The following is a 20,035-nucleotide window of genomic DNA, read 5'->3' as shown; positions in this document are numbered from 1 at the left end:
AGTGTCTCATTGTCACCTTTGGGTCCATGACCCTGGCCTGTGGCAGGGAGCCTCCCTTGTTCTTTGAAGATTTCTAGCGAGTGTTTTAGGGTGTGCCTTTAAGTGGCTTTTGTGCACTGTGGAATTTGGCTCCTGACAGCCTCATTTTTTAATGGACTGTCTGAAGCCTGGTTTTGTTGTTGGATTTCGCTTTCTTTTCTTATCTTACTCCACTGACTCTCCTGTTTCAGAGGGCATCCCATGCCGATACCAAGCAAATTCTCCCCCTCTGAGAAGTCTGCTGGGTGTTGGGCAGCTGGGGAATGAGGCTCTGTGGGGAGGGGAAGTTTTCTCTTACGCTGTTCTTGTTGGAGCTTTCTTTGAGTATTACTAGTAGGAGAGGGATTGCAGGAATGACTTGGGACGTCAGGACTGGTCTGTGTAGGAAATCTGGAGAATAAGTGACTTTGGACTGCAGGGTGCATGCTGGGGAATCCTGACCTCAGTTTCCGCGGGTGTTGACTGGTAACTATTGGTTTCAAATGCGAGATGGGAGTCTTGCTCTCCCCATGTGTGGGATGTGCCCCGTGGGGCTGTGTTTTGTAGGCAGTGAAGTTAAGGCTTGCCCAGAAAAATAACATGTTTTCCTTGCCTGGTGCTTGAGCTGTTTGCCCGATGACTGGCTGATTGGTGGTTTGGGAAGAAAGGAGACACTGGTTAACTGGGGTGTCCGGAGGATTTTTGTGTGTGTTTGTGTGAGTGGTTTCTTCTGTTTCTTTGGAAACAGTAGAGGACGGATGAGGAAATAGCGATCATACTACTACTTACAACTGAGTTTAAGGTCCTTGAGGCATCTTCCAAACATTAACTTGATGTCACTATTTAAATAATGCTATCACTTCGAGAAGACCAGAAATCCTTTGATGTCAGTATTGCAAAGGGGGATAGGAACACTGAGGGCTTTGGAAATAACTGGAAATTTTGGCATCCTAACTCATATTCTAACGACTTTACCCTGTGCTGTGTTTAGTACAGAGGCACTTAGTGGAGGAGATAAATCAAGTCCGTGTCTAATCAAGGCTTTCTTTCAGCCTTGATGGAAAATGCTTTTTTGAGATTAAAAATGCCTGACACATAGGATGTGATGGTATGTGAAAGATATGCTTTCATTATATAAAATTTTGACTACCCCCAAGCAGTAAAAAATTCAAAATCTGTTAGGCTTTCCACATGTATAAACCTTTCTGCCTCGGGAGGTGACCAGATTTTAGGGACAGAGGTATTGGATTATTCATATTTAACTCCCCAGTGCCCCAAGTTAGGAAATGTTGCTATTATTGAGACATCATCTCTCCATTTTCTCAAGAGGTTGAAATGACCAGATCATTGATTATATTATGACTTCCTTTTTTTCACAGCTAACGGACACTTCATGCATTATTCAGAAGTTTCTTGTTTTTGGCCAGGTGTGGTGGCTCACGCCTATAATCCCAGCAGTTTGGGAGGCTGAGGTGGGAGGATTGCTTGAGTCCAGGAGTTCAAGAGCCTTCTGGGAAACATAGTGAGACTCCATCTCTATTTTTTAGAAAAGGTAGCATTTTTAGAATTAAATATCACATGGGATATTTGGGGAACAAAAGGAGAGAAAGAAAAGAAAAAATAAGGAAGAGTGAAAATAAGAATAAGTGTTAAGATTAAGAAAATGTAGTGTACTAACGAAAATGTAATAATGAAAAGAAGATTGGACTTTTTTTTTTGATAGTTCAAGTGGAGAGTAGGTATAAAGAGGGTGTCACAATCTGTGTCAGTCTTATATCCAGTGCCTCCAGGTAAGCCTAAAGCACCTACTGATAAGAAGGCTGAGTTTCTCATCTTATCCAGGGGCCTTCTGAACTCTTCCTGCCTGGCTGGGGTTGGGACTGCAGGGACAGGGTAGCCAGGCACATATGGGGACGTGGCCTTGCCAGCAAAGCACTTTACTTGTATTCTATGGCCAGGAGCCATCTTCAGGAAGGAAAACAGACATGTGCAGCTCCATCCCCAGCCCCTCCAGCCCAGGATGAGGAGTTCCTCTTGCCTGGCTTGCTCAGGTTCCGACAGCCACACTTTAGCCCAGAGTCACGTGACCTATTACACCCGTCTGTAGGCTGGCAGCGATTTAACTTTTATAACAACTGTGAGAAGTAGGTATTGTCATTGTTGTAAAAGAGCCCAATGCAGTGAAATGAAAAACAAACACACAGACAAAACCTACCCAAGCTCATAGGTTGACTGGTATGTGGCAGAGCCAAGTTGGAACGCAGACTTGTCTCCAAGGTCCTTCTCGAGATCACGTAGAAGATAAAATAATTCTACTTGGGAACCTTCAAGTAAAAAGTTGGCAGATCAGGATTTGCTTGATAATTGCTAGATTATCAGAGAATCATCAAGTCAGGACCTCTTAAAAGATCATAACCTTCAACGTCCTTTGGAATCTTCAATCTCTCAACATATGCCACGAAGTGTATACATAACTCTGTGCCATGCGCCACCTCTGCAAGTCCATGTCTGCAAGTTGAGTGTACTATAAAAACAGTAACCAACATTTCACAGCACTTTACATTTATGAGGTGCTTTCCTAAATATCCCACTTGATCCTCCCAATGTCCCTGAGTCAGATAAAATCAGTATCACCTGTAGTGTCTTTTTATAGGAGAAAATTAATATTCAGAGGAGTTAAGTAACTTGCCTAAGATCCCACAGCTAATTAGCAAAGGAGCTGAGATTTAATTGTTTATTTTCTAACATAAAATCTGGTCTACTAATCACAATGTTAGGTTTACCATAAATAATGCAGTTTTACTTTTTCAGCATTAAAAGCAAAATAAAGCCTAAATTTAAAAAACAAGCAAACAAAATCTTTACTCCTAAAAGAATTAAAATATTGCTCCAGGGGTTATATGTGTGTGTGCAACTTGAACTGGCATCTTATTATGAGAAATATTTAGCTGTAAAAAAAGAGATGATATGATATTTGATGTAATTAATGAAACAGTCTTGCTTTCTCATGGCCTCTGAACTCTCAAAGTACTTTACTAAAAGTACTTTATGGTCATTAAAATTCTGCTTTCCACCATAGACATCTGGGCACGCTTCCCTTTCCTACTGGAGAATCATTGCCCAGAGGGCAGGGACTGTTTGTGCCAAGCCTTCATTCTCCTAGCATGGGGCCTCATGCATGGTAGGTGCTCAGTGACGATGTGGGGAAGAAATGAATGAATGAGACCCGTGTCCTTGGTTTCTGATTCTGCCCCTGGTGCGTGCCCAAGTTGAACCGTGTTTGAACAAGTTCACTGTGATGGGTAATCAATCACTGTCCACAGGCCACTTTCCCTGAAGCAGTTTGTGAACAATGCCCCATCAAGGGCAGCCACAATTTCCCAGTGTGGATTTGGGGGCTGGCCTTTTCCCTTCCCCTTTCTTCAGCCTTTCAGTAAGCATGTCTCATAGGCCTTCTCCAATGCCCCTGCTGGGTGCTGCCTGTACCCTCTTCCCCTTTTTTCTTTCCCTTTCAGAAGGATCCAGGTTCTGGGTTTTTCCCAGCATGTGATCTACACTCCCCTGAGCAAAGAGACCATATTCATGCCTAGGAAGGACTCCTAGGTTTGGGAGCACAGGGGCATTTAAAGAAATCCTCTTTCCCTTTTCATGCTGATTTGAAGTATGGATTTGAAAATGGTGCTGTTGTTTGGGGACCTGAGCCCTGGGGCATAAAAAGAAAAGTCCCTGCGTTTGTTTGTTAATGGCTTGGACCTTTTGATGAATTGGAGTCTGGCACAGTGTTAACCTCCCGTGGGTGGTGGGGTTCAAGGAAAAGGCCTTTTCCTTCCATGTGCTTTTCCCAGAGTGTTTTAGTGGATTAGCAGGCTTTAGTGAGTGATTCTTTTGTTTAGTAGGAAGTTGAGAAAGACATGAAGGACTTTTCTAGTCCATGGAAATACTCTAGGAATCCCCCAAAACACAACTTATTAGGTGGGCATGGTGGCTCACACCTGTAATTCCAGCACTTTAGGAGGATGAGGCAGCAGGATTGCTTGAGTCCAGGAGTTTGAGACCAGCCTAGGCAACACAGGGAAACAATATCTCTACAAAAACTAAAAAATTAGCCGGGTGTGGTGGTGCACACCTGTGGTGTCCCAACTACTTGGGAGGCTGAGGTGGGAGGATCCCTTGAGCCCTGGAGTTTGAGGCCACAGTGAGCTATGATCACTCCAGCCTGAGTGACAGAGAGAGACCATGTCTCAAAACCAACAGACAAACAAACAAAACCCACAAAACCCCACACAGCTCATTTCTGCACTTTAAAAATGTTTAATGATCCTTCACTCTGGTGAACCTTGTGCAGAAAGGTGGGCCTAGAGTTTTGTAGTTGCTTCCTTATGCAATCAGTATCCTCCTCATGTTACAATACGAGCTAGGCATGAGTTTTGAGTCTTAAGCTTGTTTATCAGGATGAAAGAATCCCTGTAAAGTGTGTGAATAGATATACATATTTATATATATTATATATAAACTTCTCAATAAGAAAACAGGCCAAAAGAAAAAAATATGTATATGTGTGTGTATTTTTGCTCTTTTGGACTGATTAAGCTTTCTTACTGAGAAGTTGGTTAAGAGGCAAAAGTTTCCCTAATACGTATTCTGTGAGTGGAGGGCTAATGGTGCCAGCAACGTTAAAGCGGAATTTAGAAGCTTGTGATGTTTTCTATTTAAGTACAAAAAAAAAAAAAAAAAAAAAAGGAAAACACATTCTTTATGTTGGAGCTGTCCTCTCAGTAATAATAGAAAATCAACAAGGCAATTATCACAAGTGGAAAGGCATCGGAGCAGGAGATATATTTGTATGTTAGGGCAACTCTTTCTTTTGCTACTGTTGAGTCAACACTGCTCTAGATAAAGGTTATCTGGACAGTGGGAGCTGTAGGTGGCCAAACCAGATCATTTACCTAGAAAAAGCCACCTTAATTGATACCAGCTTAGTCATCTCTCTCCTCTATGGATTGAACCTGCAAGAGTATGCTTATGCTTAGTTTAAGTGTTGGCAACAGACCCCAGCCCTCCCTCACACTGACAGGGAATGATAATTTCACATACTTTTTTGAATATTCATAAAGTTTTAATTGGCATTGAATCTGGCCTTGTCATAAGCTTAACTTTGCCCGAGTTTTTTAGAGCGCTTAGAAAAGTATAAAGAGGTGGGGACGCACTTAGTCCCTTTCATCTCTTCTGTATGTGGTCTTTGTTTTCATTGCCTCACTCATCCTGTTGTCTTATTCTTAATTTGCCTTTTACCCTAAACTGGGTGGCATGGGCGAGGCAGTTGTGGGTACTTACACTCTAATTATTCTTGCAAAAGCCACACTATTGGCTATCAGATCAGGAGACTCCAGTGTTGCACAGATCCAGCCATCCTGTGCATTGCGGAATATCCCATATCCCTGGCCCCCTCCCACTAAATGCCACAGTGACCCCCTCAGTAATAATAGCAGTCAATAATTGGCTTCACATATTTCCAAATCCCCTTACTGGGCCACCCAAGGAAATGATGCCTTTTCCAGGCAGACAGATGAAATGTGCCTTTTGCTAACATTTAGAACGAGAACCTTGTTTGAATGATGAGAGCATCTTCGGATGGCATAAGATTTTTGCCTTAACACGGCCTTTAAGTGACCTCCTAGTACTGTCAATTGTTCGCACGCTTGACATTTGAAGCAGAACGTGTGAGGAAGCTGAAACAAGGCTTCGGTATATTTTTACCCTGTGTTCAACGGACACCGTGAGCTGTCGCAGGCTCAGAACACAACTGCTGGCTACTTTAGAATACAACCTGGGAATGCCCCAGCTTTCTGCTGGGATCAAGGGAAAAAAGCACCCAGTTTGATACCATCATTCTCAAATGTCTTTCAAGAGGAAGTCAGTAGATGTCATCATAAGAGTTAATGGTAAGATGAAATAGTCTCTTCCCGGTTTCGCCGAAAGCAGAGTGGTCTGGCTTGGGCCTCACTGGGCTTGATGCAGTCTCACGTGTGGTAGCTCACATTCATGCAGAAAAAGACACATTTTCAGATGTTTTGAGTATGACTTCAGCCCATACATTGGATGGACCAAATGTATATTGTTGCTGAAGATATAGATACTTATCTAGAATAAAAATCCAAAAAAACCCCCCAACAATATCCAATAAAAATCATCTGCATGTGTGAAAAGAAAACTAAGACTAGACTGAAAAGTTGTGACTCTTAAGAATATTTAAAGAGATTTATTTTACATGAAAATTGTTTAAAAATCAAATGCACTCAAAACGCATTGAAAAGTATCTATCTCGAGGCAGAGTAGTACCATTTGGGAATGAGTTCCAATTCTAAAGAAGCAAATTTTACTGTAGTAAGGCACAAAGGGAGAAGAGAAAACTGTACAGCTGACCTTTTTCTTAGATTTTCCAAAAGGCAAGCTGCTTTTCACCAGTATGAAGAATGATCCAGTTTTGCACTGAATTTCTTTGCTATCATAGTCTTTTCTCTCAGGAGTTCATGGGGGCAGTTATTTTAAATTACAATGAAATATTTTCTTTTCTGGAAAAATAAAGATGACAGTGTCAACCCAAACCTTGGCTATGTTTTCTTCTCAGCTTTCCTTTTTGTTTTCTTTCCTTTTTGTGCACGGTGACAGCAGGTAAAAAGGAAGAGAGTTCGCCACCATTCGGCGTGTTTTCTGAGGTTATGTTAAGTCCCATTAGAAACAAGCCAAATTATTTGGTTACATTTAATATTTCCTTCAAAACCTAAGAATCTCTACACTAGTGTTTTGTTAACCACACACATGTCAAATAAACTTTTTTTTAGAGATGTGATGTCAAATAACCTTTTTTTTAGAGATGTGATGTCTTCTGCAAGAAAGTGTATTGTACTAGATGGCAACAAGGGGACAAGGACCTAAATGCAGCTCACATGCATTCAGCGACTTACTCAACAATGTCTCTCATGCTTCACACAAGTGCTTATTACCAAGTATGTTCTGAACTATTGAACCCATAGAGAGGAAAGCTATAAGACAGGATTATGCGAAACAAAAATCAGAATTAGCCAGTAACTTTGAAAAAAATACCTCCGATCTAAAGAAACATATGGAAAACTTAAAAAAAAAAAGAAAGAAAGAGGAATCTAACATATGAAAACCCAATCCCACTGGAATGTTTTTCTATACACAGCATAAACGCCACATAAATAAAACCACAGACCTCTGCAGAAGTACGTGAGAGGAGGTGAGCCCCCAGCACTCTCTCCTGTTAGGGCCCCCTCTGGGAAGTAAGACCCGGGTTAGTTTCCAGAGACAAAAGCTGTTTGGAAATCCTTCCTCCTGGGAACAGTGGGCCTCATTGGAGGGGAACTTCTGACAGCCCCTAAGCATAACACAAAGTGTGACGCAATCCCAAAGGGGGCTCTGATTCAGGTTGTAGGATTCTGAGCTTTTGGGATACCAGGGGATGGCAAATGTCTTTGAAGAACAGGGATATTTTTCTGGTTTGAACAGAATAGTAGTCTTTAACCACAGTGTTATGTGTCAAGTTCAGGCCTTCCGGGGGGAGACTACTGGCTCTAAGCTGCCCAGGAACACATCCTCTTCACGCCAAGTTCTGGTGAAATGTTCGCTTATAAGGTATAGTCCCACTCTTGGTCTTGTTCCCTGTGTAAATCTCTGGTTTGAAAACCTTGTAGCATTCAGGCGTTTCAAGCTTGAGGGCTGAAATGTCACTTTTAAAGCAGGGTTAAAAAGGTCACACAGCTGCAAATAATAATAGCCCAATGAAATTCAGATTCTGACAGCAGTCCGCTTCAAGAATAACACTGCAACAGGAAACAAGCCCACTAGATCCTTTTACCAGTAATGCGGTAAGAACTCTACTGATAAAATGAGTATATGCGTGTGTCTGTGTGAGAGAGACAGACAGACAGGCATAAGGAAACAAACACACAAAGAGAGGAGAGAAAGGCACACACTGAGAAATAGGCTCGCAAAGAGACAGGGGAGATGCCCACAGAAACAGAGAGAGACACACACAGACACACAGAAGGATTCAAACACACACACAAAGTAGCTGATTTTCTTGGATGGAAATTCAAGGTGTTTATTTTTCTATTGGAAATTGTGATATTCAGGTTTGAAAAATAAAGATATATTTGAAATCCAGAGGGCTTACTTTTCTCTTAATTTACAGTTAGCTCCCAATAGTTATGTTTTCACGTAATACCTCTTTGAATGGTCCTGTTCTACAGTGTTTTACTACAATGGCACTGTTTTGCAGATGAGCAAATAAGATAATGAAAGATGCAATATCCCTCCCAAAGAAAGACATTGTTAGCTCCAAATTGCATATATAATTCCTTCCCAACAGCTAGCCACATGTGGGGATAACCTACCTGCATCCTTGCTTTGCAAGTAGAACCAGGCATCTTTGAAGAAAATAAATAGAGTGTGTTTTCGGTGAATGTGTGTTGGGTTATTATTGTGTGTGTCCCCTTGCCCTTCTGACAGATGTATTGAGATAAATATTTGCTTTGTTTCAGAAACACGAAGTGCAAATTGGCCATGGCCTTAACTAATTTAATTAATAAACAACATTTGTTCCCAGGAAGAAAGCAGGATTGATGTGGAGTGTCACACAGTGTGACTGACTTAAGGTGCTCCTGTTTTCCAGCTGTTTTTGGCATTTCAGGAAGGTCCAGTTTCCTCCTCTGGAACCCTTCTGAGGTCTCATAAGCTCAACAAAGCAGCACGATCTGTTTCATGTGAGTCCTGCCAAGAAGGCTCTTCCCACACTCACAGTAGAGTGATAAATGCTGACAAATGTTGTCAATATCACAATTAAAATTCAAGCCCCCCTTTCAGATCTATAATGCATTCATTTCCAGATTAACAATATCAGAGGTGATGGGGACGTAGCCATATTATTGTTAGTGCTCACTGATACTCACGATTTCAGGTCGTAACTTTGAAGTTCCTATAACTTTGGGTATTTAAAAGAGTACATGCCAGGTTTTCAGATTAGAACAGCCCTTGTAGTGTCTTACTATTTACTATTGCAAATTCAATATCACTGTATGAGTCCATCTGCTGTGAATGGAGGAAACTTGTGCCATCCCACTAAGATTAGAGTTTGATGTTAACTAGGGATTAGTAATGACTTTCTACAATTTACATGGGCAAACATCACTCTTGGCTGATTACTGCAAACCAGATGATGTCAATTTTCCCCCTCTTTGGGCTTAGTTGTTACCCTTAAGTTTACAATAGGTATTTACAGTATACTGTGTAGGCTGTCCACGTTTTCAGTATCATTTGCTTTTTGCAGTGTTTGCCTTTCGTGAAATGGTATTTCCAAGTATATCCCTAAATGGCTGGCAAAGCATTTGAATGGATTGCATGAGCCATTGTGGACGATTTCCCATTTTAGACCAGGAATTTGTGGGGTCAAACACTGAACAATGAAAGAGATTCTTGCTCATTGTGAGGCCAGAGGAATCCAGTGGCAATCGAGGGTTTGAATTGTAAATCAAGCTTGTCATCTCCTTGTCAACCATGAAAAACCTCAACTCACTTTATGTACTATTAGGGTTTGTTATCAGAGTTTTTTTGTTATCTTCCCCAAATTTGAAGGAAATTAAACTTAGGGGGCATTTTTTCTAATTGACTATTGAATCTGAATTTTGGAAAAGAGGAACAAAAATGAGTACTGTTTAGAAACTGTTAAATGATGAGGCAGCATCTGCCACAATTATGACAATGTCTAACCAAAGAAATCAGACTACTCAGTGTCTTCCAAAGGTGCTTCATGGGGGTCATACTCAGCCCACATGTGGTTAATAAACTGGACTTTAATGATGTCAATGTCTATGGCAACATTAACAGACAATTTATAATGAATTAATATGTTTACTTGTGAGATTGAATAAAACTAGATTCACTCATTGTTTCTACTGAAAGCACCTTTGACTTTTTTCCATGAAATCTGGAGAGATTTCTTCTCTGGCCATAACTGTCAACAGGTAGACTGAGTGGTCCCCAAAACTACCTTCCTCACCAATAACTTGATTCAGGGCAAACACTGTTTGAAAACCACTGCCTCAGGAGTGGAGAATAGGCAAACTGTTTGGGGCAGTGTATTGTGATGATTCAGGATCATTATCCATTCCACAAATATTTATTGAACGCCTACTATGTAAGCTTTATGCAGTGGAGCTTAGGGTATGGCAGTTGCCAAGCAAAACTTGGTTCATTAAAAAATCCAAGCCAGTAAAACAACTGAATGGGAAATGAGAGGATGAGGACTGAGAGAGAACAGCCTCGTTCAAATCCTGTCTGAGTAATTTGCCCCCACCTGATGAATGGTTAAAGAATCTATGCAGGGCTTTATTTAATAAGAGTCTGTTTGAGAGAATAATTATTACAATATGTGCTAGAAAAGAACCATAATAATAGACCATAAAAATAAACCATGGTTCTTGACTAATACACTAGACCAGATCATACTCGTTGATAAAAGTAATAAAGCCTACATGGTAGGGAGGTACCATTTAGAAAAACTATCGCAAACACCTACACAGAAAGGAATTAGCAAGAGAATGCTATTTGCAGAGGGCTAAATGTGGGAACTGCAGGGCATCAGAATAAAGCAGTTGAAGTTCACACACTTATATATACACACCCACTCACTTCAGACCTTATTAATCACTGAAAACTTATTTTAGCAACTGCCACTCCACTTGAAGACTTTTATTCCAGTATTATGTTGCTAAAACATATTTGGTCCATGGGATCCATGGCATGTAATACATTGATACAGACTCACTTATGTTTTAAAACAAAATAGTAACATAACAATTGTAACTCAGTAGAACCTATCAATGACTAAACTCTAAGTGATTTGAGGACAAATTGTATTTCTCAACTTGTGTCTTCTGAGGCATGATTTCTTATACTGACATATCTCAGTGGCTAACAGATTAGATTGCTCGTATTCCTGTAAACATAACATCCACATCATGAAGACTCAATGAAGACAGTAGAATCTATGTGGCTGAGCCTTTTGTTGTCTTCAAGCACCAGCATCATCCTGTAATTCTAAAGTATTTGCTGCAGCTCATATGCAAATGCAGCCATTAATTAAGATAAGGCAAACAATGTTGACATCAAAAAGAATTGCCAAAGTATTAGCATTATGGGCCTGAATTTCTGGGGAAGGTCAGTACTTTGGTGGGCCGGGGATTGGGATGGGGTTGGATTATGGTAGAAAAATACTTTCTTCTCATACTTAAGTGTCTGGGCTTGGTCAATCTCTTCCCTACTTTGGCTTATTAATGAATCTCTTTAAACTTTCAGCAGTAGCACTTCCAGTCTTGATCATTTCTGTTGCTTGGACATTAATCTAATTATTATAATTAATTACCACTTTCAGATGTAGGCCATAAATGTGCACATATGAAACTTTCTCATTTTACCGTCACATCATCTAATGTTACCTGGTAAGAATAACATTCTACATTAGCAACTAAAGCTCTTAAGTGGCATCCAAGAAAGACTCATCTTAGGCAAATAAGATAGTACTTTATATTTTGTAATTTTATAAATAGATAATATTTAATATTAGAGTGAGGTTTCAGTAACACTTTCCCAAAAAACCCCGGCAAACAACACACGAATATACAGACCTTTCTCCATAATTTGAAAATATCTACCAGGCTCCATAGCCAATATTAAGAGGAATGAGGTTGCTGAAGGTTGGTTTTTATACCCCTCTTATTAAGGTATGGGCCTTAGGCATGGAGTAATTAAATGATCTGGCAGTGGTCAGGCAGAGGAAGGCTACAGAGACAGAGAAGTTCCAGGAAAGCATTTACATGAATTTACTAGAAAACTAAGATGTAGTTAATTAATGGATAGCCCGACAACTCTGTTGTTTATTTTGTCTTGGATCAGAATCATTTTCTCAGCTTTAAAGTCACCCCTTATTTTGAGACTTAGTAGTATGTTCTCAGTATTCCTAGTGGGGAAGAGAGATGCTGTATGATCACAGATGGCAAAATCAAATGAACAGTGAAAGGTGAGAAGTTATTTTAATTGCTCAACACTCCCCAGACAAGGGCAAGCAGAAAGATCCCAAAGATACTTGTGTTTCTTTCTTCTTCTAAATATAATACAGTAAAGGATTTTAAACAATATGCTTAATACAGGAAAGCTATAAAATTATGGTAATCTCTGTATTCATGGGTGGCCAAATGGAGAGTGAAAATGCGTCGCTCTGTGAAAGTTGTATAATTGTGAGAAATAGTGGTTTGAATAGGTTTACATTTTAAAATTTCCTTTATATTGCTTTAAAATATCTGACTGACAGTGTTATCTAAGGCAAGTGTTATCTAAGGCAAGTCTTTTCACTTTGTGCTTCAGAAAAGTGAAAGTATACATATATTTTCCCAAAGAATATTGCCAAAAATATTAGTGTTTGGGGGGGAAAGGTGGTAACAATATACAAAGTACCATATAATTGGTTTGGGTTGAAAGATAATGAAGCTTCCTTCAGACAAAGGGTGATTATTCTATGACTCCAAGTAGAACTTCCTATTTCAGGGGACAAGGTGACTTGTGAATCCTATTGGAATCACCTACAAGTGGCATTTTAAAGAGGCAAATTACTTCCTGTGTGCACAGTAGAAGCAGTAGGTTTTAATTCAGTAATATAGCCATATGCTGTTAGCAGTAATGTAACACACAAGTGTAACTCTAAAAATGGTAAAAAAAAAAAAAAAAAAAAGGGGGGGTATGACATAGAAAATTATTTAAATTGTGTAACTTAAATAACTAAATGCATATCTCCTATTATATATATATACATACATACACACACACACACATATATATATATATATGTTACTGTGTGGATTGGTAACCACAAAACCATGTATGCTATACTTATATTGGCTTTTGGGAGGATTTGCAAAGGTAATTTTGACTACATTCAATTTTTGCCTAATGTATGCGCCTTAGAACTAACTACAGCAGGGTGTGGTAGCTCATGCTTGTAATCCCAGCACTTTGGGAGGCCAAGGTGAGAGGATTGCTTGAGTTCAGAAGTTCAAGACCAGCCTGGGCAACATAGCACGACTTTGTCTCTATTTTTATTAAAAAAACAAACAAACAAAAACTGAACTGCTACATGAGAAAAGACTACAGTGTAATTTAACGTGTGTCTGATGTTTATTTTTGAGATGGAGCAAGCTCTGTCACCCAGGCTGGAGTGCCCTGGCGTGATCTCGACTCACTGCAACCTCCGTCTCCCAGGATTCAAGCAATTCTCCTGTCCCAGCCTCCCGAGTAGCTGGGATTGCAGGTGTGCACCACGATGCCTGGCTAATTTTTGTATTTTGAGTAGAGATAGGGTTTCACCATGACGGCCAGGCTGGTCTCAAACTCCTGACCTCAGTGCTGGTTACCTTAGTGATCCACCCGCCTCAGATTAGACTACATTAGCAATCCAACATTATGATCCGCCCGCCCCAGTATCCCCTCATGGGATTACAGGCATGAGCCACCATGCCTGTCTGATTATAAGATTTTTTTCCTGAAAGCTACCTTATTCCAGATGATGTATTTGGATCAGGGCGCAGCAACCTTAATCTGATATTAATTTCAAGTCAGCTTATGAGGCCAAATTAATGAAATATCCAACGTAATGTTTTTGGAATTTTTTGAATTTCTATTTACTCCTGCGTAACTTGGATAACTTTTGTTGAGGCACATCAAATGCCTGAGATGAGAGGGAATTGAGGATCACAGTTCACCACCAGAATTGCTTGCTAATCTGGCGCCACAGCTACTCTGTAGTCCCTTGGGAATGCTGAAGCTTGCTGGGGTGATTGTGGGCGTCTCATTTCGCCTGTTGCTCAGGGGTGGCCTTTTCACACTGGCAGTTACCCAGTGATTGCCACCCCTCTTGCTGTCCTAAGGAGCAAATCCCAAAAGCTTTCAGCAGTACTGAACAAGGGTTGGTGTGCGCTTTGCCTGAGAACCTTCCTCCACAGGTGTGGTCTTCCCTGGTAGTAACACCCACCAGGTGGTTTTCCACAGGGAGGATTTCTGCTGCGACCACCCCCATAGCAGTTTTCTTCCAAGTAGTTAGTATGCACTCAAGTAAAGGACAATAGGAGCCCAACCTAGGTGAGCCCAAAGAACTACAGCCAATCAGGGCCTGTGCGCATTCGTGTTAATGTTCTGCTCATCTAATTTTGGTATTGGCATAGAAAGGGGGCTCTGAGTAATTGCCTTTCTCATGTTGCTCAGGTGGAAGCAGAAGATATTCATGGATTTCTTTTTTCCTTCCTCCCTTTCCCTCTGATCCTTCAGATTTATGAGGAATCCAAGATGAATTTGGAGCAGGAGAGGCCGTTTGTCTGCAGTGCCCCAGGCTGCTCCCAGGTGAGTGTGCGGATCCTCCATGCTCTGACATGCAGAGCCTACTTTCCAAAAGGGAAGCAACTCTCACCCGGCAATCATGCCCGCCCTGGGCTTTCCTTCTTTACCAAGACACCACCAAAGTCCCCCTCCCCATCAGTATCGTGATCATCATCATCTTCATCGCCATCATTATATTCTGTTTTGAATAGTTTGAAATACTTCCCTCTCATCCCCTGAGAAGTAGCAGTGTTGGGCATTTCTGCCCTTAACTTCCTCCTGGAAGCAAGCCAGGTGTATCCTGCCCAGCAAATATGCAGGGCCATCATTTCAGAAAGAGGGAAGGAGAGTGCTTACTTTTACAAAAGCCACTTGAATATACTGGCTGGGCTTCGAGATTACTGATGAAATAGCTTAACATCACAGGTTAAATTTTATTTTGTTTTATTTTCCAATTTGAGTAAAAAAAACCCCAAACTCCCTATAACTCTTGTAGAGTCTATAGTTTTCCTACGTATGTAAACTTTAAGAGGGAAATTGTCCTGCTGTGTTGGACTAAATCTCTTTTATGCTCTGATGGCTTCCATCAAGTGGAATTACTGTGGGAATTCGATGAGATACTGCCAGTAGACTGTTTAATATAGGGACTGCACACAATATGAGCTCAATTATTGTCCACTGTTGTTACTACTATTGCTGCTGCTACTATTATTATATTGGAATCTATCTCTTTGAAAGAAATTAGAAACATTCATCACCTAAAATCAGAGTTTTGCACTTTACCTTTGGAACGTGACAGTGACTTTTTCTACTCTTGACCCTTTGGGTATCTCCACATTCCAGTCATTGGAAAATGACTACACGTGGTTACTCTCATGCCTAGATCTTCATTCTGTGGGATATAGGACAGGTTTGGAACCCAGAGCACAGGGGTCTTTCAGGTGTGGCGAGTTACACTCTTTGCCTCACTCTCCTGGCTGTTCATGTGGTGGGGTTGGCAGTAGAGCGTGGAGCAATGCTTAGCAGTCAGATGAGAGCTTAGTAAGAAGGGTTCATTGAGGACCCTTCTTATTAACCTCCCCAGGGAGTTTGTGGAGGATTCTGGGAGCCTTTTGGAAGGAAGAGGTCATTGAAATATAAGACATTGTTGCTGGTGTTATCAACCATTGACTGAACAACCAGAGTCCTTTGCTCAGGTTCTAGAAGTTATACCAGGGGCTTTATGTCAATGCTTATTTCCAACTTATAAATAGCAAGAGCAGTGCAAAAATTATTTTGAAGCAAACTGGTTAGGAGATGATTTTGAAGAAGAAAACACTAGGAAAAAACAGAGTGATAAGTAACTGGTAAAAATCCTGCTAGACCAGGACTCTTCATTGTGGATACAGAGTGTCACTTTACTAAGTTACTAGGGTAACTAAGTTAAAACTTAATTCCTAAGGTAGAACGTATTCCCATTCAGCTTCTTTAAAGAGAAGTCTTGATAGCCACAGGGAATCAGATAATTTGAGCAGTTTGCTTTGCTTTGGTGGTGAAAATGTCACACTAAGTTTGATTCAACTCAAATCTCTCAACACACTTTTTGGGAGCCTACTATATGCCAGGCAATCTGATTGCTCTGGGGAAACAATTATCACAAGACATTTGTGTCTGTGTCCTCACAGAGCTTCTAGTTTAGGAATCAAGTCTATAGTCACATGATCAGTAAATCACTTAATTAGTCAATTGCAATTTTCCATGAAGGAAGACCATAGGCCACCTTGAAGAGTATAATACAGGGATTGACTTTACTTGGGGAGGTAAATGCCAGTCTCTGCTAAGGAAGGGGCATTTAATGGACTGGGACTCTCCAGAGACCCAGCAAAGGCAAAAGAGGGTTCAGGGTGAGTTAGGATTCCCAGCAACCTCCAGGGTTGTGGAGGACAGTAGAGGACAGTGTTTCAAGGAAGGGGCTGTAAGCCGTATCTAATATTTAGGTAAGTCAGAGAGAAGAGAGCTGCACATTAGTCATTGGACTATATGAAATAATTTTCCAAGCTTGGCACCGTGAATATTTGGGGGCTGGATAATTCTATGTCTTGGGTAGCTGTCCTGTGTGTTTTACGATGTTTAGCAGCATCCCTGGCCTCTACCCACTAGATCCCAGAAGCATTCCCCAGTTGTTATGACCAAAAATGTTTCCAGACATTGCCAAATGTCCCCTGTGGGCCCAGATTGCCCCTGGTTGAGAATGACTACCCTCTGATTTGCATTTTGGCTTTAGCCTTCCTTTCTTTTGATCTCTTCTCTTTTGGGGTCATCTACTTCTAATCCATGTTCTCCCAAACTATTTTATGTATTGCTCTAAGCCCTTCTTCTTTCTGGCAACAGGCAAGGTAGAAAGAAATGAATGCCACAGACATGTGGTCACTGGTGTCAGGCACTGCTAGAACTGGGACAGCTAGAGGCCTGGGCACAGGCTGTTGGCTTTGGCAGCTGGGTGCTTGCCGGCAACCTATGAGAGGGCAGCAGGGGCGGAGGCCAAACTGCAAGGGATTAATGAGTGAGTGGGTGGTGAGGAAGCGGAGGTGGCAAACATAGAGGACTCTTTCAAGAGCACTAGGCAGTGACGGGAAGCGGAGTGATATAATGGTAGCCTGAGAAGGAAACAGCTTTTTTAAAATTAAAGGATAGACAAGCTGGAGTTTGTCAAGGACAAGAAACCAGTGAGACAGAAGGAGTGAGCATGCTGGTTTACATGGCTAATCCGCAGAAGATAAGGGGTATAGATGAACCTGGGGAGGAGTGGGGGTGCTAATTCCTCTGAGAAAGGAGGGGTTGGAAAGAGAATCAAGGAAGTGACATGAAAATGCTGAAATAGAGGTGGTTAATAGAGGTTGAAGGGAGTTCATTTTGAATGACCTTGAACTTCTTGGTGAAGGAGCAAGTCATTTCCTTGAGAAGCCTGAGTGGACCGAGGAAATGGTTAGACCGACATGGAAATTGGGATTGACAAAGTTTCTTGATTTTAAGGAACAATTCCAAGCTTCCCCCACTTCAGATTTAAATGTAAAGATGCTTCTAAAACTCGATGTCTTCATTTAATGTGGAAGTGTATTTTTTCCTTGACAAGCTGTTATAAAAATATGTGCATCTTTCAATGGAAGAGGTGTTAGAATTAAGAAAATGTAACAGTCACCCAGGAGTCACAAAGGTCTCCTGGGGTATTAGAAACTCACAGTCAAGTCAATTGTTGCGGCCATGGTATTTACTTTAGGGACAACCCACAGCCTGGGAACCTGCACTGAGAAGACAGGATGACTGAGAATTGGAAAGGGGAGTAAATAGAAGTTATCAGTGCTTGCCCTGTGCTGGGGGCAACGAAAGGATTTTTCTCTCCTTTTCCCCCATGGTAAAGAAACTTAGCTCTATTAGGAATGGCCTATAATACAAGGGAGACTTTTTTTTTTTTTTTTTTTTTTTTTTGAGGTGGTGTTTCACTCTTGTTACCCAGGCTGGCACGATCTTGGTTCACTGCAACCTCCGCTTCCCAGGTTCAAGTGATTCTCCTGCCTCAGCCTCCCGAGTAGCTGGGATTACAGGCATGTGCCACCATGCCTGGCTAATTTTTTTATTTTTAGTAGAAATGGGGTTTCGCCATGTTGGCCAGGCTGGTCTCAAACTCCTGACCTCAGGTGATCCACCCGCCTCGGCCTCCCAAAGTGCTGGGATTACAGGCGTGAGCCACCACAGTCACGTGGGAGATTTTTTATGTTATTGCTCTTCGACACTATCTTTGTCTCAGAAGGAAGAGTTTCTCTTGCTCTTTGTAATCTCACAGAGCTCAATGTTAATTTCACTCTCTCTCTGCCTTCTGAATTAACCACGTTCTGAATTCCAGTGGCCTTTCTCAGCTCTATATCTGTTGCAGACTGTATATTTTCGTTATTTTCAATTTGCTGCTATGTTCCTGCTGAATTAAAAAAAAATCACGATGTCCTTTATTATGTCACTTGGAAGGTAATTATAGTCAGTATGTTGTATTATGGAAATTATTGTTATTTAAGAAGTATTCTGGTTCATATCCTACTTTAGGCTATTATTTTACAAAGTCAAAAAATGGCTTATAGATATGAAATGAAGGCTGTTACCATGTTGTATATTTTTGAATATACAAATACATATAAAATATAGTATATCTGAAATATAGTATATATATAAAATATATTTTTATAGTACATTATATATGTATATGTGTATTTTATACATATTTTGTATATATATGAAACAAAAATCATAATTAGTTGTTTGGCAGAAAGACTAGGCAACCCAGTCTCTAAATCACACGTGGTACTGCTACAAATTTGGTGCAGTCATTATACAGTGTTATAGACCAAGAGAGTGGATGAACCAGTAGCAAAAAAAAAATCATGTCATATAAAGCAAACTTCAGTATATTCAGAAATCTGGCATAATTACCATGTTTTGCAAAAGCCAGTGCTCTCCAATTTATATAATACAAATGACAAGTAAGTAAGTGATATTTATGCAAAGAACTACTTTTAGAATATTTTATATGATTCAGCCCAGAGAATTCCTTCATTCTCATGAACATAAATCCATGCCATTTGCAGAAAACATTTCTACCCTAGTGAACAAATGTAATTAAAACTTATATTGACTATCCTGAGGAATTAGGAAGCTCTGAAAGATTTTCTAAGTTGTTGAAGATTTGGAAATGTTCAGCAGAAAATATCATCCTCTGTTGTATTTTCATTTGACATTGATAAAGCAGATATTCTGTTATGTTCAGTTACTACAAACATACTAGTCTGAAGCAGGATAGGCTAGGATCTGCTACAATAACAAATTATCCCAAAGCTTCAATGGCTTAGAGCAACAAAGGCTTATTTCTGTTCCCCAAGGATACATTTCTATTGTAGATTGGCAGGAAGTTCTTCATAATACTTTAGAATTCAGAAATGCTTTTCCTAATGCCTCAGAGATTTAGGATGATTGGGTAGCCACTATTTCCAATATTGCTAGTTGCCATGTTAAAACAAAAGAGAAGGGGGAATGCTAGAGGGTCTTACACCAGGAATTAGATGCTGGCCCCTGGGTGACATGTCACTTTCATTCATTACTTAATAGGCAGAACTAGTCACATGGCTTCATGCAACCACAAGAGGGCCAGAAAGTTCAGTCCCACCATGTGACCAGAAGTCAGACAGCCAAAAACATTTGGGAGCAGCATTTTTGACAACCATAATATCATTCCCTGAAACTTAAAAATAAGCATTGGTTTATTACGTTGCACAGAACATAGAATACTAAAAATAATTTGTCATGTTACTCCAAAATTATATGTGTAATTTTAAAATATCAGATAATAGGTGGGCAAAGTCTTCATAAATGGAAATGTACTGTACAAATTTCACAGTGTACATTTGTAGATACATATGTCAAATAATTAGGCATGGCATATAATTCTTAGCCAAAGTCTGACTTGAATCACGATTCTTTTCTTTCATCATGCCTTTCTCCTATTTTTGGTTAATTCATAGATAATGTCTAGCATACTTATCATACCTTACAC

The 20,035-nt window shown here is 40.4% G+C and overlaps 1 protein-coding gene across 3 annotated transcripts in view; it reads left to right on the top strand.

Annotated features, from left to right (window-relative positions):
* Positions 1-20,035, top strand: part of CREB5 (cAMP responsive element binding protein 5) — a 415,731-nt gene that overhangs the window by 63,484 nt on the left and 332,212 nt on the right. For all 3 annotated transcript variants that reach the window (XM_005549906.4, XM_065542173.2, XM_074035306.1), the window contains exon 2: positions 14,413-14,484. In XM_005549906.4, the coding sequence (XP_005549963.1) occupies positions 14,431-14,484 (54 nt within the window). In that variant the 5' untranslated portion in view covers positions 14,413-14,430. The remainder of the gene's footprint in view (positions 1-14,412; positions 14,485-20,035) is intronic.

Source organism: Macaca fascicularis, chromosome 3 (assembly GCF_037993035.2).
Source record: "Macaca fascicularis isolate 582-1 chromosome 3, T2T-MFA8v1.1".
In the NCBI taxonomy this organism is placed as follows: domain Eukaryota; kingdom Metazoa; phylum Chordata; class Mammalia; order Primates; family Cercopithecidae; genus Macaca; species Macaca fascicularis.
This window is presented reverse-complemented; position numbering and strand designations above follow the sequence as displayed.